This window comes from Martes martes (genome assembly GCF_963455335.1).
Source record: "Martes martes genome assembly, chromosome: 1".
NCBI classification, from domain to species: Eukaryota; Metazoa; Chordata; class Mammalia; order Carnivora; family Mustelidae; genus Martes; species Martes martes.
In genome coordinates, this window is record NC_137888.1 from 171,616,185 (window position 1) to 171,639,995 (window position 23,811).

A 23,811-nucleotide genomic window follows, 5' to 3' on the forward strand; every position below is an offset into this window, starting at 1 on the left:
TTTTATATCCTTGTATAATATTTAATTAAATACTCTGTTCCTACTGGTTTATGTACTAGAGAACACTAATTTTAGAAAACCGATTAGCTAGTTCTTTCTAACTGTATGTTATTGTAGCTAAGGTCAAATTTTTCACTGAAACTATGGCAACAAAACCCCAGTATTCTTCGTCGACAAAACTGAAGCAAAGTTCTCAAGAGAGAGGCCTCCACTAGATGGCTAGACCTAGGCTAGATTATTCTATTTCTTATTTCTACCTGAAATGCTACATTCCTGGGAATGGTTGGGGGGGGAAGGGAGGACCTCAAAGAAATTTGCTAGCATAAGTCCAAGTGAGCTTATATAGAAGTGTCATCACTGATAACATTTTTAGACACATATAATTTTAGCAGCACAAAACATCAAGACATTTCAGAAGCACCCAAATTGGAACTCAAATGTACCCGGAAAAATACCAGATGAAAAAAAGGAACTTTTAAAATTTCAAAAAGAGGACTAATTGCCCAATTTATTTTCTCAATTATTACAACTGCTCAAATTGGAGTTTTTCCTACATGGTCCTCCAGCTACTGCTCTGTAAAGGAAAAACGATGGACTCTTTGAAGGGACAAATTTTTCCCCCCATACCTGCGGCCATGCTCCACTTATCTTCCCAAACCAATGCCTACGGACACAAACACAACTTCTGCCTTCAAGAGGAGCCATGCTGGCCTCTCGCCCTGGGGAGAGGTATCTTTGTGTTGGCTGATAGGACCAAGGAAGCAGCCAGTGGACATGCCTTCTCCTTAGAATCCCACTGTCCTCAAAGACAGGGAGAATGTCCTTCCGCAGACTGACTGGCAAGAACCCCTCCCTCCAAACCTACAACAAACACACAGGGTGTGGGGGTGGGGGACTTACAGGAAAACAGCAGATTGGCAATATCTTCCTCCTGTCTGTCAAGAGTGGCTGGAAGGCCTGCTGCTTGGGTTAAGATAAACACAACTTCCTGTCTCAGCTAGGTTTGTAATTTTATACATAAGGCAGGATTACCATCTGGAGCAAATGCCCCTTCAGTAACAGAGGCTCTGATCAAGGCTTGTACACGTAGAAAAAAGGCCTGATGGCTTCTCCTCAGAAACCAACAAGTTCTAGAGCTCCCTCTTGATTATGAGACACATACAAGATGGCAAGGCCTGTGTTTGATCTTCCTAAGAGATGTCTCAGGAGCTGCTATTTGTAAATTTACTCATGAGGGCTACTCAGTTACTACTTACTCAGTGCTTAGCTTGTGCTCAGCGTGTTGCTAATCATGCACCATCTCATCCGAAAACAATCCAATCAGTCCCATACTATTATTAACCACAGTTACCAACTGGAGAAACAAGGTTTAGAGAGATTAAGTAAAGAGTCCATGGACACACAGCTAATTAAGGAGTGGGGTAGGGACCTGACTCCCCATCTGATTCCAGAGCCAACCCTCCTAACCACTATGTCCCATGGCATCCCCACTACATCAAACATACTCATTAAAACTAGATTCAGCACTTGACTTGTCATATCCGTTCATCTTTTCAAAGAGTCAATAATTCCATCTTTCCGCCACTTTGCAAAGCTCTCTATTGGTCAGACTGAACACATTTGTGGATCCCTGCGAGGCTCTCATTTGGAGCATGTATCTGTTCTCTCCCCAGCTGTTTGCTGACCCGATGCCCCCAACCACAAGGCTTCCGCAGGAAGCAAAAACAGAAGGAACAGCTGGGTCCTTTGGTGGGAAAACAGACACTTACGGTCCAATGGGATCATCTACCTAACCTCTGTCCCCAAGCTAAAATTCCCCTCTTCAAAATCCCTGACAAATAGTTAGTCTCCTCTGAATGAGAGGAAACTCAATTATCTGAAGCAGGCCTCTTCCCTGAGCAATGGCTTGGCACCTAGAATCAAGTTCCTTAAATCTGAAACTCTGCCTCTGGTCACTTTTATCTGCTGGCCCTAATTCTCTATCGTTCTGGGTGCAGGACATCCGTCTTCCATATGACAGCCCTAAAGTAAGGGAAGATTGACAGCTGACCCTTAGAGCCTTACACAAGTATGGCAGCTTGTCAGAAACACCCAAATCTCAGGCCTCACCCCAGACCTACAGAATGGGAATCTGTGTTTTTAACAAGATCCCTGGGTAGATTCCACGCACATTCGTTTCAGAAGCAATGCCTTAGAGGCCTCTTTTCATTCATTCTACAAATACCTAAGAGCCTACTATAATCCAGGACCTGTACAAAGCCTTCAGGGAGACAGGCCTGATATCAGACTTCACAGTTAACCGGAGTTGGGTGGGAGTGAAGCCATAAACCAGCCGTAACAGCAAACAGTTTTACAGCATGTAGTTGGGGCCAGGTGCTCCTCTAAGTACTTAACACAGATAAGCTCATTTGATCATCACAAAAACACTATGGGCACACACAGTCATATCCCCATTTTCAAGCCGAAGAAATAGAGGTACTGAGAGGCTAAGTAATGGGTCCAGGGGGACACGACCAGCAAAATGCAGAGCCGAGAGTCAAACCCAAGCTGTCTGGCTTCAGCGTCTTTGAAAAGGAGGAACAGCTTCTCTGCACACAAGGGGTCGGCAAGGATAGTCCAGAGGGGGTGTCTGAGGTTTGAAGGACAGGTGGGCATCAGGGAGACTGGGGGTCCCAGGAGGAATGACAGATGGGGAGATCACTTCAGCAAGAAGAAAAGGCCATGCAAAGGCCCAGAGTGTAGAGCAAGCACACTGACTGCCAGGAAGAAATCAATCAGTCTGGCGGGAGCACAGGACATAGCGTGAGACTGCAATGAGGCCTAGAGGTAAGCAGAGTGACTCACGCAGGGCCTCGTGAACCCTGGAAGTATGTCGTGTATCCTAAGCACAACTAGGGAACAGCCCAGGGCTCCACCCAGCCAGTGACATCATCAGATCTACACTGATTCCTGTGGCTGCAGTGAAGGGTGGCCCCACACTGGGGCCCACGAAGGAAGCGAAGAGGGAAATGCAGAAACCAATAAGGAGGCCAGTGCAGGAACTTAAGTGAGAAATGCTCCAGCTGGCTTAAAATGGCTTAAATTCTCTCCGTTGCTCTTGGTGTAACATGAATACAATTGTTTTGCGATCCATCCTCCTGGTTATCCCTCCTTGAGTTTTATTCCCACTGAGCAATATGTCCCTTAAATGTCAGCAATGAACCCAGGACTTGGTAAGAGGCCCCAAATGTTTCCTGAGCAGTGCAGCTCTATTCATCTCCTCGAGTGGATCACTGGAGACTCTCCAGCCCTCCAGATGTGGGTTCAAATTCTGAGTGTGGCTTGGTGACTGACCCTTGCTGGGTTCAGGGTGCCCAATTATAAAGTGGGGATAATCCCACCAACCACAGCCCAAAGATGCCCTAACGGTCAAGAGCAAAAGCCATGGGCCTACCAGGAGGCCAGGCACCAAAGGGGAAGCTCTTTAACCAAGATTCGTTTTTCACAATCATGAAAATTTAGTGAAGACAAGGAATCGCAAAACTATAGGCAGCAGAGAGAGAAAAGAGATCCAACAATGGGAGTCAAAGAGAAGACACCCTCAGGGGATAAGTAAGGCCAATCCACTGTTCCAAGGAGAAGACAAGTCAACTATAAAAAATCTTTTCAGAAGTGCCAGACTCAGGTAATGTGGAAAGAGATGATAAAACAGCATTGATGTTAAAAAGTCAGTTGTCGACTTAAAGGTCACCAAGAGAAACACTAGTAGCAATGGGCAAACTGAAAATCTTCTCAGAAAAAACATGAATTCCTTCCCAATCAGTTTTTAACTAAGGGCCAATATTACACCAGGCACTGGGCCAGAAGTGCAGGGTAAGGTCTGGTCCCTCCAGGTGCCCCAAAATCTAGCTATGGAGACAAAATAGAAAACAGCTGTGTAAACACCATACTCCAGGTTGGTAAACAGGCAGGTAGTTCGTTCCTCTAGTATATGGACATTCACTCTCGTGTTAGTGCATCTCAGAAGGACTTACCTTGCTCAAGTAGAAGAGGAAATGCAGTAAGAAATCTGCAATTTAGTGAAGGAATACTTGAAGACCAGTCCTCTTCTAAAAGCAGTTTATAGTAGGTATTAGGAGGTTTTCTAATATCAGACTGTCTGTGTTCAAAGCCTGGCTCTGCCATTTCTACCTACCTATTCAACATTTTGTGCTTCAGATCCCTTATCTATAAAAGGAGGTTAACTATGGCTCTTACAGAGTTATTAAGAGGGTTATACAGATTAATGTATACAAAGGTAACTACACGAATTAAATAGATTAATGAATATACATATGCACTATATAAGATATTCACTATTATTTACAGAAAACAGAACACACAAGGTAAAGGTCAAAAAATAATAATAGGGACGCCTGTGTGGCTCGTGGGTTAAAGCCTCTGTCTTCGGCTCAGGTCATGATCCCAGGGTCCTCTCTCTGCCTGCCTCTCTGCCTACTTCTGATCTCTGTCAAATAAATAAATAAAATTTTTTTAAAAATAATTATAATAGGGGCGCCTGGGTGGCTCAGTGGGTTAAAGCCTCTGCCTTCGGCTCAGGTCATGATCCCAGGGTCCTGGGATCGAGCCCCGCATCGGGCTCTCTGCTCAGCGGGGAGCCTGCTTCCTCCTCTCTCTCTCTGCCTGCCTCTCTGCCTACTTGTAATTTCTGTCTGTCAAATAAATAAATAAATAAATCTTTAAAAATAATAATAATAATAATAAAAAATAATACTTTTTAAATCTATGGCCCAAACAGACCCAAACAGACCCAAACAGGCCTAGCTTAAAAGATAGTGCGTGTGGAAACCCAGTCTGTGTCCCAATCCCAATTTTTTTTTAAGTTTTTATTTATTTATTTGACAGAGAGATACAGCGAGAGAGGGAACACAAGCAGGCGAAGCGGAAGAGGGAGAAGCAGGCCTCCTGCTGAGTGGGGAGCCCGATGTGGGGCTCGATCCCAGGACTCCGTGATCATGACCTGAGCTGAAGGCAAACGCTTCATGACTGAGCCACCCAGGCGCCCACAATCCCAATTTTGACAAAGAATTGTTCCTGGACCCCAGGAGATTAAATCTAATTTCCATATCCATCAAAAAAAGAGAAAAAAAAGAAAGAAATTTATCTTAAGCTCAAGTGATTCACCACATATCTTCATCAGTGTTCTGAAGACAGGATTCTAAAAGCCTCTGCCTGAAGAAAAAATCTTCAATCAGCCACTGTGTTCTCCTTTCAGAAGAACCATAGAACAAACAGTATGGCAGTATGACCCCATGACACTCGCTCACCATACCAAAGGAGGAAGCCCCAAGAGCAATACTGAGAGGCAATGAGATGACAAGGTCCAGGTACCCATTACCCTGGAAGTATTTCAGGCACTGAAGTTGAAACCTGCTCCCCATTAGCAAATGAATTATCATGGGTAAATAAATACAGGACAGGGGTCTGGGGCCTAATTTCCCTGGGTGACTCTGATCTTCACAAAGGAAGCTATCCAGGGCATCAAAGTAAGCAGAAGCTCTCTTGTGCCCAAGTGTAGGATGCCCAGAGCTTTCAGAGATGCATCTCAAAGCTTCAAGCAAGCAGGCAGAAACCCAGTGAGGGCTACATGCGGCAATGTGTGGGACCCCAGAGTAATCAAGCAGCAGGCATCAACCCAGTGAATGTGCGACACACGGTGAGCATTCTATGTTGCCTGGGGAATGGATTTAAATTACAGTGTTGTTCCCTTTAAATGGAGTCTGTTGGTGCAAGATTGAGATAAGCTGGTAAGTCTGAAATGATGATTATAAAAAAACCTACTAATCTTTTTATTAAATTTGAATTGATTTTGTGAACACAAAGTTAAAAGAGACTTTCTCCAAAGCAGCTGCACGCACGCACAACCACACATAAAACCTTTAATGTGCTTCAAAGTGTATCCTTAACAAGCACCTAAAACAGATGGATTTTTCTGCCTTATTTAACAAGACAAGCAGAAACTAAGTCCTTTACCCCCACTGTGAGAGGCCTGTCATGGATTGGAATCAAAAGAACAAACAAATTTTAAGTTAGGCCCTCCCCTTTGCATGTGGGTATTTAAAACTAAGATATGGGTTCATCCCTTCAATGCTTTGCCAAAAGGAAAAAAAAAAAAAAAAGACTGTTGCCTAGCAACAATTAAGACAATGTACAGCAAAGGAGGGTGATTTGAAAGAAAGCTAAACCAGTGAGTTTGTTATGGTCATCCTAGGCCAGACACTTTTGCAACCCAAGACCTGGCTATGTCCCCATCTGGCCTCAGAGTAAGGCCTAGCTGTTTCCATTCATTGGTCTTATCTTGACCAAGAAGATCTGTAATCCCAAAGAAATAAAAACCTACATCTGGGGGCACCTGGGTGGCTCAGTGGGTTAAAGCCTCTACCTTCAGCTCAGGTCAAGATCCCAGGGTCCTGGGATCGAGCCCCATATCGGGCTGCCTGCTCAGCAGGGAGTCTGCTTCCTCCTCTCTCTCTCTGCCTGCCTCTCCATCTACTTGAGATCTCTGTCAAATATATAAATAAAATCTTCAAAAAAAAAAAAAAAAAACCTACATCTGGACAGCACGAGACTCCTGAACATCAATGCTCTCTCGTGAAATGTTAACTGGTCTGTTTCTGGCACCGGTCACAAAGCTTCAAGGGATCTAGGAAGTTACTTTGCCTACATTTCACTTAACAGGTAGGGAAACTGAGGCCTCAAGAGATGGAATGACTCCCCCAAGGTATTGTAGCAGTTGGCAGCAGACACTGGGCTGGACATTGGCTCTCAGGTCAGGTGGTGCTCTTCACTCCAGCCTTAGCAGTTCTCCCACATGGGCTAAGAACCACTGCCTACTTCAACCTAAACACAAGCAAGCCAATGATCAGGTAAGTAGGCTGTAGGTACTCAAATACTTCTTATCCCCCCAACCGTGAAAAATACCACTCTTATTTGAGACCCCTTTAGAAGCTGCTGGGTGTGCAAGAGCTTGCCTGGAATGTGAAACCTCTTTTTCGCAACCAAGACACCTAACTAAGTCCACAAGACCCCTAATAGGTGGGCCAACATAGTGCAAGCACTCTGGGAGGGAGGAAAATCGCAGTGAAAGTGACAAGGGCACAAGAGCTTTAGGTCCAAATTTGTCGTAGCCAAGCAACATACGCTGCTTCTTCCCAGTGTCATCCTGAGACTGTGACTCCGGGCTGGCATTGTTCTAAGCAAGACACTTGCTGAGCAATCAGGAGTTGTCAGTCAACTTGGAGACACCCAGAGACGCGGTTATACTGGTCCAGACCTTCACGCCCACTACAAAGAGGACTCAAGTTGTAGGTAACACACTGTGTAGCCCACGGACCATCTTGGGGGTAGTTAAAACGCATTAAGTCAAAAGGATCCAGGGCTTTCACCTTCCCGTTTGGCTTTCTTCCACATTTACATGGTCCTAACTCCAAGTTAAGAGCTTCAGCAGACAGCAGAAGAAAAGCAGTAACTTGGCCCACTTGCATTTAGAGACTGGAAGTGACAGGGGTCACAGCCTGAAGAAACCCTTGTGCTGAGTGGAAAAGGGACCAGAGGGCACAGAAGAGTAAGAGCACTGCTCCCAGGCCTTTGGAAGAGGGTTCTGGCCTCCCTCTAACACTCACAGGTCATAAGACACTGGGCCAGATGTTCAACCCATATCAGCCAAAAGGCCCCAGGCACCCTGGGCTGAGGAGGTGCTGCCAAGCTGAACGAGAGAATGCACATGAGAAGTATCACCATGTACTCCGCCCCAGCAAACGACAGACCAGAGGGGCAATTTTAACACTTTGTAGAAAGACATTTCATATGCTTTGCCTCTGCTTGCATATAAACAGCTGCAGTGTGAACAACAACTTACTCTAGACAACTTTCTCAAAGATGTCAACTGTGCATTGGCATTGACCTCCCTGAGAATGTGCCTTTCCTCCTGGGACTCTAAACAGCTGGCACACAGGAGGCGTCTGATAATGTTTGTGGAATGAATGATAATCATTCTAAGTGACAGTCAACAGACTATGGGCAAGTCACTCAATTTCTAAGAGCACCCTTTCCCTCAACTGCATCATGGGAACATCCGTAGCTCACCTCATGGGTAGGTTACATGGATTAAAAGAGATAATCCATGGGAAGTGCTCAGCACAAAGCAGATGATCTCTTCGTGTTGGCTCCTATTATTTATAATGTGGGTCTGTTTCTCCATAAAACCCCAACACTCCTGAAAGCAAGGGGGACCGTGTAACTCATCTTGTCCCCTCTCATCAGCAAGGCCAACAGCTAGGACGTAGTAGGGCTTCAATGTCCCCTGAGCTTAACACCCATTTTCATGACACTTTAGCTGAGTGGGTTATTTTCCTTGAAAGCAACTTGACTGGGGGAAGAAAGAAACACAGGACAAGGAAAATGCCTAGAACATTCACACTCTCAGCCTGATCTCTGACCTCTGCCCCAATTCATATAAACCATGGAATGATCTCAGAATGCTTCCTTTGTCCTCACCTTTCCCTGCCCAAACTTCTCCCTGTGTTAAGCTGAGTTTCCTTGCAAACAACTTTTCTTCTGAAACTAAGAGGTTCCTGCAAAGTTAAAAACTTCTCACTCTTTACTCACATTGATATGGTAGCATCTAAGATAAACAAACAAACAAACAAAAAACCTGGGGCCAAGATTGGCCTCTTGAACTGAATGGAGAAGATGAAGTTTTGAGGATAAGAACTTGACCGTTGCCCCAGTCTGAAAAAGCAGATTACACAACAAATGGCATGTTCAACACTAATGCTGACCGTAATTCCCAAAAGCCCCAGGCCTTGTGTCTCCTCCAACACTCCTAGAAGTAGCATTTAAAACAGCAAAGTTAAAAAAAAAAAAAAAAAACAGCAAAGTTTCTGGGATCAAAACAAGACTGGTAGTTAATTTCCTTCTTTTCTTTATAGAAGATGCTGTTATATTTAGTAGGGGGAAGGGACGGGTGGGGATGGAAGAGGAAATCATCATCTGAGGAAGGAATTCCGTAACCACAACGTTTCTATTGCCGGTTTCAATCTGATGTCTGTCTTCCTTCTTCTTTCAAGATTATGAGCAAAGCCAGCACAAATCAGGGAGAAGAGAGATTGTGCCTTACCTGCCATGGACACTGATGCTTCCAAATGGTACCACACTAGCTAAAGGACTAAAGCGACTGAGTTAGACTACATCGCTGCTCTTGTCATCACCTAGAGCACAGGGGTCACTGTCCAAAATTCATGTGGACAATGAAGGAGACTTGGCTTAAGTGAACCAGGTGTTCATCCAATCTCTCCTTCCTATAGATGAAGTCCAGGGCAGAAGATACATTCAAGGGAATCACCAAAAAAAACCCAATTCACTTGGCAATGGACTTTTACCCATCAGAAAGAAGCAAGTGTGTTCAAGACTTTTACTCTTTTGCATCTACTGGGGAAAATAACAGTTACCAGTCACTGACCAGGTCTTGTGTACCAACTACATACTCTATTAGGCTCTTTAGCCATATTTTCAATTCTATTACCTTTACAAATAAGGTACTTACAAAGAAGGAATTCTTTCCCCCCATTTTATGGGTGAGGAAGCAAGCTCAGAAAAATTAATCTATCAAGGCCACTTAGCTTGCACCTGGGAATGCCGGACTCAAATCTAGGCCTTTGGGTCCCTATGCACACCCCTACCCACAAAAGCATTAAACACAAAAATGAGAAACAATACTCTCATATCACTAAAGGATTCATGTACAGGATTCCCTTCTGCCACCTTTTAGGAGTATAAGCCTCTGTGCTGAGTACTGGCAATGAAAAGACAGGACTAAGGCTTACTGAGTCCTGAACCAAAGGCCAGGCTCCCTCAGTACTGAATTTGAAACACACATTTCATCGTCCCAGGAACCTTATGAGGTAGCAACTAACATCATTTCCCATTTCACAGACGAGAAAAACAAGCTTCACAGAGGTTAAGCAATTTGTCCAGGGTCACACAGCTAAGAATTTGGATTTGAACCCAGAAAGCCCAGTCCCAGGGCCTATGCTATTAGCCATGACAGTGGCAGGTTTCAAGAGGAGCTCACAAAATGAAAAACACCAAGTCAGAAGCCACAGGGAGCATTACATAAATATGCCTTTGGTTTCCATTTACTTAAGAACAGGTTATGATGGTTCTCAATATAGGAAATAAGTTGGCAAGGAAACAATGGAAGCAACAACAAACCCAAATGACTAAATGTAGCTCTGCTGATTGCTCAGATAAAGACTCCATCATCCTAGCCGGCCGCTTGCCAGCATCTCACTTTTCCATATGTGTTTGTTAAACTCCAGGGTGTAATGGCACGGCAAGGAAATGGACTAGAAATGCCTCCAAATTGTCCAACTGCCCTATGCACAATTTCTAAACATCAAAATTACTTCAACTTCAAAATCACTTGTATTTGGAAAGGCAATAATCTCTTCCAAAAGAGAAATCAGTTTCTTCACGTTAGAAAAAAAAAAAAATTTTTTTTTCAAGGAATGCTACACTAGAACTGAAGGGCTGCTTAGCAAAGTGTTTAAATCCTCACTGCCCGGATTCCAAGGGAGAGATCTTTGCGGTCCTCTGCCTGGGCCCCTCACCTGCCAGCCGAGAGCCTCGGGTGCGGCACGAGGAATCCAGGCAGTCCTGACCTACATTTGCAAAACCTGCAGCAGAGTTTGTTTGGAACCAGATTTTTCCACAAGTGCAAAGCACCTCACAACCTAGAAACCTTTCTTTATGAGGACAAGCAGTCAACATAGATCAGGACACAGTCATGTGACCACCTGTAGAACCAGGCCGGGCCATAAACAAAGTTTGGTTCTTTCCAATCAGCCTCTATCAGACTGTCACTTTTATCTGAAACAGTCCCTTCAATCGGCCATCAGATATTTATCAAAGCACCAGGCACTTTGACCCTAGTACCAGGAAAACATGTACGTCTTCTGACTTCCCCTTGCTATGGTCCCATTTATTTTAACATTCTAAACCCATATTCAAATAGCCACTAGTTCACTTTGCACAGGGCATGAACACCTTTCCCAGGTTCCTTTCTCAACTAGCGGGCCTATGGGCAGAATGGGGTAAGTGCTCACACTGGACCCAAGCAAAGAGTACCTTCCACTTGGCTCCAGCTGCAAAAGCCACACCCCACCCAGCTCACCCCTAAGTAATAAAGCCAGGAGTTGACAGGCCAGGCCCTATGAGCAGGGGTGCTTGACCTTGGCTATACAGGAGAATCACCTGGGAAGCTTTTAGAATAAGAAGAAGAAGAAAGGAAACCAACAATGTTAAATTAAATGACCATCCTTGAGGGTGGAACTTCAACATCAGTATTTTTCCAAGTCCCCCAGGTGATTTTAGCCAAAGTTGAGACCCACAGCTCCTACTCCATCCATCACCAGCTGTGTGACCTCAGGCAAGACACTTAACCACAGACTTTGAGGACCTCAATCCCCTCCCAAGGGTGGACATAGGAACCCATGCGCTAAGAATGTATGCAGAATGCTTAGCACAGCACCAGGCACAGAGTCTACTGATATTGGCCCTGTTAGAAGATAAACTGAGGCATATTTTATTATTCAGCAGAGAGAATTAATTCTGTAAGTCACTGCCTGGATTAAAGTTATTAGATCCAATCTTTTATTTCTGCTGCATTTGGGATTCTGTTTTGGAAAAAGCCATGGAGGAAGGATTGGAAAGAAAAGGTCTCAGGGGCCACAGCTGCTCAGGATCCTGTCACACAGGGCTTATGGCAACAATTTTCTTTTTCGACAGTCCCCCTCACCACCTCCCAGGTGAAAATATTCTCTTGATAGTCTCATGCCAACTGGATGCAGTCCAACACCAAACATCTTCTAAATGGCTTCTCTCCATCTGAATGTCTGCCTTCTATTTTATTCTAATTCCTTTAGCTTTTATCAAAAAAGTCAAACGGTTTCTACATCAATTAACAATAAGAACTTATCACTCAAATGATGTAACTGAAAAATGGCAAGGTGGGAGCCCTCTGGGACTGAGGCCATGAGTCAAATCCTAACTCAATGGGTTCTCAACCCCAACTCAATATTTTAAAAAAAATCACTTGGGAAGCTTAAAAAAAAATGCCAGTGCCCAGGTCCCAACCTCGAGAGATTCATTTGATTGGTCTGGAGTGGGGCCCTGAGTATCTGTTTGATTTTTAATCTCCCTCAGATAATTCTATGCAGCTGGAGTTGAGAACTACAAACCAGAAAAGCTAAGAAGAAAAACAAAACATTTATCCTCTTAACATCCCAACTATATTTTAAGCACCTTCTGGGATAAACTAAACTACCTTCAGAGGAAGATACCAAATATAAGAGACCTAGAAAGAAAACCAGTAGTGGGAAGCTACTGGTAGGAAGGGTGTCCTGACTAGATCTTTTAACAAAAACTAAGTGCAGTAACAGACATCTTCTTCTTCCAGGTGGAAGCATCTAAGAATACCAGAGCCCCCAAAGGCACAGTGAGATTGGCTGCAGTAACATGTTCCTTGTGATGAGATCCATAAATCCTGTTTGTTTAGGGACAGAGTTACACAAATGTAAGGGTTTAGGCTGAGTTTGCACTGATCAACACGTATGTAATATCCAAATGAAGGCTCTAATGAAAGGCTATTCCAATCTTCACGCTGAGCTTATTTATACATTTTCAAAAGGTCACAAAGCTTGGACTTCAAATCACACTGTAAAAAATGTAAGTAAACCTACAATTGCTTATTAAACACACACATGTGTGAGTACGTGTGCACGTGCATACATACACACATACACAGCAATACACTTGAATGAGGGAGGTACCCGCTCCAAGAAGGACATCAACTTACCTCTGAATTTCTTGGGTGGATTATTAAGGTCCCCAGCTTCTGGCTGGACAACACAACGATCGTCAACCAGGCTGTGAAGACAAGGAAAAATGCTCTATCAAGCCAAGTCTAAGAAAATAAAACCTAAGCACGATGCAAAAATTGAATATCCAGTGCTGTTCCTATACAAAACTTGGATGGCCACGTTCCCCTGCCAGGAAGCTATTTACACTAGAGGCTTCCCATACAGGGAGCTACACCTAATCCAAAAGCCCCAGTTCTTCTCCTGCAACGCACACATTAACCTACTGTTTTCTGTGGCTCTTTTCCCTTAACCACATCCATGATGGATTTGAGCAAAACATGAAAAAATGCTGAAGTCGGGAAGCGTAGCAAGGGGTGAGGGCATTCAGCTTATGGTAGCTGAGGGGTCCATTTGTGCCAGGCAGAGTACCAGGCCCTGTGATGTGAGGATGAATATGAACCAGGCCCTGCCCCGAGGGAGCACAAGGCTAGTGTGAGAGCCACAAAAGCAAACTAAAAAAGAAGAATATAACCTAGGGGCTATAAGAGAAAGAAGAACAAAATACAGCCGGGAACTAACAGTGCCTGAGGCCATCTGAGAAGCTGCTGGCAGAGAGAGTCATATGGAACTACTGGAAATTGATATGGAGGTAGGGAAAGTGCAAAAAGTTATAAATAAATGACCAGCCCCAATTTATATACAGACCCAGTACTTAGAAGTTCAGACTAACCAAACTGACATGTACAATTCTTTTAGAACAGATTTAAAATAACGTATTTTTTGGAACAGATGAGGAAATTGAGGCTGAGAAGTTTAAATGACTTATCCAAGTTCCTAAAACTGGTATTGGTCATTTGCCAAGTGACCACAGAACTTGCTGCCAGCTCATACACTTCAGTTTTCCAGGGTTTCTTCTATTAGTTTGTGTTGCTCTTTATTCCAAAGGCAAGGCACCATTAAATAGTTCGCCTTTACTCTTATCACCCCTTCCTCCAAAAGTCTGTTTCACCTGCTAAAGTCTGGCCTGTCTTTCCAGACTGATTCAGAGCCCCCATCTTCTCCATGAAGGCGCTCCCCCTGAGCTGGAATTCCCTGCCTCTCCTCCTATCTTCCTCACCTCATTGGAGAAGCACAAATGGTGCAGTAGGCTAAGAGCTTCCAAGGGGCACAGAGCTGCCTGCTTTGTGGCCCAAAAGATGCCTACAGCTGGTACATTTTCCTGCCCAGGCTAGGTGCTCAGTTATGTGTTTGTGTTTGGTGTGAATCAAAGCGGCGAGAGTAACCCACCAGCACCTTGCTGCCTTTGGGTATAATACACAAGATCTCTCTCCCTCAAGAAGAGGAAGAATGTGGTCAATGGCACGAGTTTTTATGCAAAAAGTCAAGAACAGAATGTGCATACCGAAAACTCCCACTTGGAGCCCTTGTGAATGTAAATATAGTAATGCCACTAGAGCTATCAGAGTATGTGAAGTGGGGGAGTGCCTTGGAATCCAATACAGTGCTAGGTTAAGTACTTAGCAAGTTCTCAAGGACGAGGGGTAAGAGAAAGGGCCCCAGCCTAGCCCAAAAGACAAATGAATTGTAGATGGCACGTTGCCGCCTATGAGCAGCTTGACGATGATTACATCATTTCATTCCTCCTGGTCTCAGTTCTTGTATCTATAAAATTATAGAGTTGGTCTCAAGGAGTCTCAAGTAGGGTGATGTTCCTCAGACTTCCTGATACCAGGTCCCCCTCATCCCCAGGCCTCTCAAAGCTGTGTTCCAGGATGGGGCCCAAGAACTTTGATTTTTAACATGTTCCTCGGGTGATTCAGAAGCACGCCTCTGATACACATGTGCATGCACACGGCTCTCCAAGGTCCGGCTCAAGCTCTGAAGCTCAAGGAGTCAATAAAGCCACTGGGGAGGTAACCGCCATCTATACAAATGGAATGTGCCTGGGGAGCTGGGTGCCAAGTTCCGCAAAAAAAGGGTGGTCACTCGCTGTCATTCACAATGGGTGCTCCATAAATGTCAAAAATATTAAAAGGAAAAAGAAGCTACACTTTAGTTTCCAAGTCCATTTTGAACCAAGGGAATATTCCTCTGAGGTAAGTATTCGAGCCCAAAATTCAAAACTGACCATCTGCACATTAAGGAAAAAGTGGGGGCAGGGGTGGGGACCTTATCAATAATTTGTTTAAAAAAATAACAATAATAATTTGTTCTAATACTTGAGGAAAACTCTTATAAAGCAAAGAATTTGTACCTGATAGGGATTCTAAGAACGGATGCTATGGAAGAGGAGGATGAAAAGCAAGGCAGCGTGGAAGATTTCAGGGGCTGCCACAAGTGGGCTCAGCTACAGACTGGACGTAAGCACTGCAGGGGCAATGGCACTATGACAAGAAATCAGGGCCCCAGAGAAAAGATGAGGCATAAGGTGGGGTTGAGGTTTCACAAGGCAGCCAGGTAAGAAGTGTGGGCACTGAGGAGGCTGGTGAGCCAATTCTGCCAGAGATGGATGGTCAGAAAAGGTGGGGAATGGAAAGTCGACCCTGCCAAGGGCAACTAGGAGCACTGGTCCTGGAGTCTGGAGTACCCACAGCTGTGGAATCTGGGGCAGGTGACCGCACCTCTCTGAAGTTCAGAGGCTTTGCCTTCATGAAGAGCAAAAACGATGGTACTCACTATGCAGATGTGTTTGGGAATTCAAGGCATTATGTGTGGACATTCCTTAGCACAGTGTTGTACACATCCACAGGACTCACAGAAGTGGTGACCTCTGCTATTTATTACCATTGCTTTACCTGCTGAAAAGCAAGAGGATGGAGGATTCCAACAGGAGGGAAAGGAAAAGGAAGGAATCAGCCAAGAAGAAAAAAAGGGACAATCAGAGAGGCACGAGCAGCAAAGGGCCTCTTTGCCAAAACCCACGGAAGATAAATTATGAAGAGTGGGTCTTTAGTGTAGACAGGTTTAAAAAAAAAAAAAAAGATAAGGACTGAGAAACAGTTACTGGATTTAGGGATCAGAGTCACGGATGACTGCTTTTTATCAGTTGACTTTTGAAAACAAAATTTTTATGCAATGAAGTTTAATTAAGCTATACTTCTATATCTGAAATAATTTGCTCCTTGCAGCTGGAGTGACCTGAATGAGAGCCCGAGAGTACTCATTCTGCACAAATACCAGAGACCAAGCATGCTTTAAATAATAGCTTTGATTAAAAGAAAGGCTCTGGCTGCTCTAAGAATTAGGTTCTTAGGGAAGCTGTTGGCTTTCCTCTCCCCAATTTGAGATCAGCTCCTGCCAAATTCAACAATTCCACCCCAGGGCCTAACTCCTCCTTTCTACACAAAGACAATCTAGACCATTCCTACGCCTTCTGGAGTTAACCATCTTGATTCTCCATTCTGCTTTTTTCTGCATTTGGGGCTATTTCACTTCTCCTTTCCTCTTCTGGACAATGAGAGAAGGAGAAGGGAGAAGATAATCAAATAAAGACATTGTGGAATGTACTTACTCTCTTAAAAGTTGGGTAAAAATTGAAGACAGCACAAAAGAACAAAAATCTGATTTACAGAACTTTGTGTAATATGTAACTTTCAAATGCACATTGCAATTTAAAATCGGCAAGGTTCTGCTTCAAAGAAGAGATAAGCATCTGAGAAGTTCTGGTCTTTCCTTAAATGACAAACAAGTCAGCATATGAAAATAAGAGCTTTTATGAAAGTTAAAAAGCACTTCTTTGAGGGTCTGTAAAAAATAATCCTAAAATTTTATCCCATAGACTTTGTACTCTCCCCCCTTATATAAGGAATAGGAAATTATAATAAATTTTGAATTACAAGAGTCCTAATTAATGAGATTTTACTCTTCCAGGACTTCCAAGAAAACAATATTTTTGTGTCAGAGGTAAACTTGGCTAACATGACATTTGGTATCATGATTCCAACTGCCCCTGGAAAAGCCTCATCAAATGGTAACATTCTTATCTCAGAAAAATCCATTTTTAAGCCGGCATTAAGAGGTATTAAAGAAATCCTGCCACACAAGAAATCAGGTGCTCTTACCCCAAGGTGCTAATAAATCCATTTGTCGATCCTTCCGCATACAGAGAACAAATGTCTCCAATGTGTAGGAAACTAGACATCTTGTCAGACATGTCTTTCTCGAAAAGCCTAGACAAAGTAAAATATGCAACATTATTAGAGGGAAAGAAATGCTTGGAGGGGGGAAAAAAAGTCACTGAGAGTTGGCTTAGCTCAATTTTCCAAAGCGCCCTACTTAAAAGTCAAATTTAAATGAGTGTGTGACAGGCAGGCACTTAAACGAGCCAAGCAAGGACATATGCAACAACATTTTTTTCCATATATCATTTATTTCAGGATATTCCAACCACAATAATGCTGGTTTCTAACACAACCACACCCAAATCCGATTCTGCAAAGTGAGGACCCTCGATAATGAATAGCGAATCTAAAGACTGCAGGGAAGTCAGCCAACAACTTTGCAGTGATTAAGGAGTTGGAAAGTCTGACTTATAAAATATTAACATACTCAATCTGCCTCAGGCAATGTGAAGGCAGAAGGAAACACCTGGTGTAAAACTTGGGTCTGGCAGTGCCTCTGCTGAGGTACCAAAGCAACAAAATTAATAAAAGGAAACCTAGTAACAAATACCGCAAAGCTCTAGTGGCCTTTTAAGAATTCAACAACTGTACCCACTTCATCGAAATGTTGTTTCCATTTCTTTCCTCCTTCTCCTTCACCCAAACACTTGCAGGGGGAGAAAGGATCTTAGCACCTGGTTCAAACCATGTCAGTGCAGGAAGAATAATGCAGCTTAGGCCGGGTGAGAACCCCCCTCAGGAATACAAGTGGCTAGTTTGGGGCAGTCCTAGAAAGGGCTCGTAAGTTCCAGGAAATCTCTCCACAGCCCAGAAATCATTACATACACATACACACACACACAAGTATCAACAAAAATACTGACATGACTCATAGGAATAGCTTTCCTGAGGGCCATTAATATTGAGAAGTGGGAGTCCATTTAAATAGTTAAAAACTAATTTTTAAATAGTTAAATGAATTTGACCTTTAAAAAACAAGCTTAGGGGCGCTTGGGTGGCTCAGTCAGTTAAACCTCTAACTTGATTTTGGCTCAGGTCATGATCTCAGGGTCCAAGACTGAGCCCTGCATCAGGCTCTGTGTTGGGCCTGAAGCCTGCTTAAGATTCTCTCTCTCCCCCTTGGCCACTCCTCCTCTCAAAAACAGACAGATATACATACACACATAAAAATAAAAAAACACCAAGCTCGGTTATGTGGGAAGATAGTGTGTGGGTATGGACCCCAGCTAACTCCCCATGGCTTCATCGGGCATCTGGTGTAGACGCACAGGATAAACCAGGTCTTCCCAGGATCTCTCCTCCAAACCCAGAGCCCCTTAAAAATCTTTTCCAATGTCTTTGCTCAAGTTCTGCCTAGAAATCATTCACCTGCAAAGCCACAAGAGTTCTAACAGCATGGAAAAGTGTTCTCTCCTGAAATTGCTTTCTGGGCACCAAGTTTGCTTTCCATTAAAATTGTGCAGCAATGATCATCAGGAAAGCTAGGGAACCATGTCTCCTACTTACCAGGTGCTGAAAAGGAACTGAAAATGAGCCTCAGTTCACTGCTTGTGAGAATCTACAAGGAAAAAACCAATCCCTCCAAACAACCCAGACCTGGCAAGACAAAGACCATTTCACTGAACCTGAACTTCTACCTAGAGAAAGACAGCACAGGAGAACACATTCTCAAACAAAATAGTCAGCATCTATAGACACACAAATCATGCACAGAGGGACAATTTGCCAGCCAAGTTCCATGCTCCAGAATCGTCTATCATTTTGTCATTTCTTCCTAAATGCCCAAAGGCAAACTCATGTTTTAAACAACATCCAAAAAAAATGGCACAAATGAAAAACACTAAGGGCACTAATATTTCCCTTATATGCTTATATTTACAAGACTTATCATAAAGGGCCAGGAAGTCAACATAATTCTGGGACTGATTTTTGGAAAATAAGTTCTGTTCGAATTTGGAGTCACACCAAATTGGTGTCTTCACACTCGGGCCTCCAGGAAGGACACAGGTGAGTGCTGGATACAGGAGCTCAGGCACATGTTCCGTGGGGAGGGCCTCGTCTAGCGTGACTAACTCTGTCCTTTGGACCATTCAGCCCTAGTGGAGACCAGGCCAGGAAACAGCAGCGTGACCCTAGTTTTCTCAACTTTCCTCACCACCTGGTTAGCTGACCGAAAGATCCCAGGCCCTGCATGGAAAGCAGCAGACACAACTCAGTGCTGGAGTGATGAACTCAGTGCCCACGGCTGACCGCTGACACAGATGTCTAGACCCAGTGCTTCTCTAGCACAGCCCTGCAGGGTTACCATTTCTAATAACGATAACTAACTTTCATCAAGCATCATCATGCCCCCCATTGTGCTAAGACCCTTACAAATGTTCTCTTACTGAAATCCTCACGGGTACTGCTATTTTTCTCATTTCATTGTTGGGGAAACCAAGATACACAGAGGGGAAGATGCCCAAGGCAGGGTTGTAACCCAGGTCGACCTGACTCTTAAGCAGAGCTTCTCATCAACAATGACCCTCGGAACACGGACTAAAATGTCAACCATCCTTATTTTCTGGGTGATAAGATTACAAAGACCGGATTTTCTGTGTTATGCACAATTCTATTTCCTCCTTTTTCTACTTTGGTAGAAAGTAGAATTTCTACTTTCTAATTTTCCACCATGGCCACATAACACTTGGGTTAAGTCAGAAAAAAAGAAATTAACCTTCTTCCTGACCATGTTTATTAAGTAGACAACTAAATTATAAATTTTAGTCATATTTTACATTTTTTCCCAGAAAACAATCAGGACATCCTCCAAAGTTAATGATCCTTAAATGGGCAATCTGCCAGAGGTCCCAGTTTTAAAGAAACAACTGAAAATGGGAGGGGGGGGGTGTAGTTCTTTCCCAAGGGTCTCAAGACATAAGTCCCCTCTAAACGGACTGGGCAGAAGCCCTGCTAGTCTGGCTGGAAGCTCTGGAGTTCTCCTCTCACCTACCATTAGTTAAGTGGAAAAGAGGATGAGGACAAGGGAGAGAGGGAGGAGAGGTCCTGGGGCCATCACCAGCCATCATGGAAGGAAAAACAAAGGCCTGGAAAGTGAAGAGAACAGGCCTCTGGAGCCTGGAGGGGAGGAGGTGGAAAATCAGCCAGTGTGTGATGGGCCTGGGAGCAATTTTTTAGAAGACTTCCTGTTGTTTGGAACAGGGTGGGAGAACCTGTCTCTTTATCGGATCCTGGACCATTTGTGCTGGCCAACGTCTCACAGCTGGACCCGGTGTTCCCATGTTGTCCACACAATGACTGAGGACCCCCCCAGTACAAAAACAGCCAGGGCCAACCTGCCGTCTGCCTGACGCTGAGACGTCAAACTCTGTATCGACACCCAGGGCTCTTTGCTAATAAACTTGGCGCTGGTCCCACAACATCTATGAGAAGGCTCAGGGGATCAGCTCAGGGGATCCAAACTTCTCTCTGGGTGCCAGTTATGATGATGATTAGCTCAACACTGCCATCCAGCCCACTTAAACTTCTCTGCTTTTGTTTCATCTGGAAAATGAGGATAACGCATAACTATGGGGATTGTTGTAAGGAACAGATGAAAAAGTACGTGTAAAGTGCTTCGTTCAGAGACTGGTAGACTTTCACTTCTTAATGCTACTTATTATTTTTTAATGAGATGAAGTGGAATTCAGGAAGATCCTAGGGCTTCAAAATTTAAACCCAGCAAAAGAAAGGATCCTCTGTTTAAAGTCAGGTTGGGGGTGGGGGACAGTGCCTGGGTGGCTCAGTTGGTGAGTGTCTGACTCTGGTTCAGGTTATGATCTCAGGGTCTTGGGATTGAGCCCTGCGTCAGGCTCCTTGTTCATCAGGGAGTCTGCTTCTCCTTCTGCCCCTCCCCCTTCCCCTCAGCCCCGCTCCTGCTTGCTTTCTCTCAAATAAATAAATAAAATCTAAAAAAAAAAAGTCAGGTGGGTATCCAAACAAATGAACTCCTAGATGATCTGTGACAATATATTTTACTTTAAAATAATTATTCTCCCTAATTCACCTATTAAGAAAAATCTCAACTGTATGGAATTATGCTCAATTCCAACCTCAGAGCACTCTGAGCTTTCCAAATATACAGAATCTTATCATAAAGGTTGGAGGCAACCTATACAACATGTAATTCCATCTCTTACCCCAATAATGGAAGCCCCCCATCGTGTCTCCTATGGATGGCCTCGCTTCTGCTTAAACATCCAGCAGTACTCCAGGGTTCAAAGGTTCAAGCGATGGTTTCAGGTTCAGAGAGCCCAGTTAGAAAACATCCCTCCCCCATCCCCCCCAACACCCCAACCCCGTCCCACACAGAAACCCCCTCCCAGAACTTTTGCTACTGATCTGTCCCATGATGCTCAGAACCCTCTCACAATGTGAATGCTCTCAGACCTCCTAAGGACTTTGCTTCTGTTGGCAGAGAGCATCACCAACCTCCCTGGTTCCTGACACGGCCGGGCCTCAGAGCATTCCACACCCAAAGGCCGGCAGAAGTGGGGGCTCTGGCTCTGCCACCTCATCACTATAGGACCGTAGGCCTGTTCTGTAACCTTCCCAAACCTCCCTTTCCCCACCCATAAATGGGGATAAGAGTAGCTCCCTCACGAGACTGTCAGGAGGTTCACTAAGATCATGCATACAAACTACTCAGTTAAGCACCTGCAGGAAGGAAGCGTGCAATGTCCGAAGGCTATTACTGGATCCCCACCACCTCCCACCACTGCTCTGACACACTGATGCACCTCTTAAAATGGGATTGTCCCAGAGTGGCTTGACCCAGGCAGAGGAAAAAGGATTACTGCCTCTGTGAAGTGCAGCAGCTTTGCTGAGCCTCATGCTGCCCTCAGGCTCAGCTTCAGTTCTCTGTCCACTGAAATCACTTCCTGAGCAATGCAGAACAAAAAGGGACATTTGCGTCTACTCAAAGAAAGGTGGGAATAAAAACACACAAAGTCAGAGAGATCCTTGAAGAACAGAAACCAGAGGTACTGGTCCTCAAAACCTCTTTTCTCAGAATCTATATTGTTCATTGCCTTTTCTACACCCTCTCCGGTCATCTTGTCCCCTCTGCTGACTCCTATGACTTCTCTGATTCCTAAATCTGTACCTCATGGCCAACAACTTCTGGGATTCAGCTCCCGGATACCAACAGCATCTCGATGTACCAGAAAAAATTCACCTGTCTGCCCCATCTCTCTTTCTCCCTACCCATGTCATTTACCACCTCAAAGCCTGTGGCACTGCCCGTCTTCCCTCTCCTTATCCCTGCCACAGAACCTTTGCTCATGCTCTTCCCTATCCCAAACCCTATCCTAGTTAAAGCCAAGATCGGTTGGTCTGGGGATCTGTTTCATATAACATTTTATTCCGATCACCAACGCCTAGCACATGGTGGTAGGTGCTGGTAAATATTTAGCAAATAATGAAGTCTGAGCATCAAATCTCACTGATTTTAAGTTTTAGTCTATCTCTTGAATACTCCAATTCTTTGGAACTCTTCTGCCCCCACCCAAATCCCAGCCAGGATCATTTCTTGACCGGGCTGCATAAAGACTCTCTCTGAATATTTCTTTGCCCCTAAATCTATTCTACACATGCAGCCAGCTTGTCTTTTTTTGTCCGCTCCCCCCCCCCGCCCCCAGCATGATATTTTAGACACATAATCAGACCATGTCATTCCCCTGTTTAAAACATTCCAAAATCTCCTTGGGAGTCCTCATGATCTGGTCCTTGCCTACCTCCTCCTCCTCATCTCTCTGTACTCTCTCTCTCTGCCTTCTACACTCTGTCCATGATGAACTTTCTCCAGATCCCCCAAAGTGCCAGGTGCCTTAGACAACCTGTAACTGCTGCCTGACATTCTTCTCCACATGGTACCCTCATTACCCCAGGGCATTACCACTAGCCAAAAATTGCTTATTCACTGGTTTGCTTATTAACTTGTCTTCACCACTAGACTATCAAGTCATGAGGACATGACAGCAGAATTCTTTCCTACTGAATCCCAGTGCCTTGGACATGACAAGCAGATTTGGGTTAGCTATTACCTAAAAGAATGTAAAGTATTTTTAGGTGATTGTTTTCCTAAAACTAATGAAAATCAAGTTTATACTGTTGGAGCAAGGACAGAGAACAGAGCGCTGTTAGACCCTTTCAAGAGATTGCTATGAGACCCCTGGGGCAAATATACATTATATGTTAATAAAAATAATTAATATAATAAAAAAAGAGATTGCTATGAGAAATCTGGGAGTCAGAAAAAAATTATCTAACTTTTGTCCCTGGCAGAAACTACCCCTACCCCACTGACCAGTCCCTGTGTGTCCAAAAAGGCTAGAAATAGACTCAGAACCCCTGAATCTGAATTCCAGCTTCACGTGCTTAAGCAACTGACGTAACTTTTCTGAATTTCAGCTCTATTATCCGATTAAAAGAAAAGGGGACAAGGGAACTTTTCCTATCTCTCATTTTGAGGGGTAAAACAAATAATCCACACAAAGTGCTCAGCCCAATATATGGCCCTTACTAAATACTTATTTTTGTATTTCTGAATGAGACTGAAGTGGAAAAAGTTCATTTTTCTAGCTCCAAAGCCTTCACTCATTTCTGCCCATAACTTGTCCTTCTTTTACTTGACGTAAGCTTCTTACTTAGTCAACACTGTTGGAAACACATCCAAATAAACACAAGTCCCAGAAAGGTTTCAGTGCTCTGTAAGCCTAGGAGGTGGGTGATACTTGGACAGGTCATCCAAG

At 44.1% G+C, this 23,811-nt stretch overlaps 1 protein-coding gene across 1 annotated transcript in view; it reads right to left on the reverse strand.

The window, feature by feature from the left end:
* ITPR1 (inositol 1,4,5-trisphosphate receptor type 1) overlaps positions 1–23,811 on the reverse strand; it is a 335,828-nt gene that overhangs the window by 296,306 nt on the left and 15,711 nt on the right. The window contains exons 3-4 of the mRNA XM_080801715.1: positions 16,961–17,068; positions 12,896–12,966 (exon numbers count right to left, since the gene is read on the reverse strand). Of these exons, the coding sequence (XP_080657841.1) occupies positions 12,896–12,966; positions 16,961–17,052 (163 nt within the window). The 5' untranslated portion in view covers positions 17,053–17,068. The remainder of the gene's footprint in view (positions 1–12,895; positions 12,967–16,960; positions 17,069–23,811) is intronic.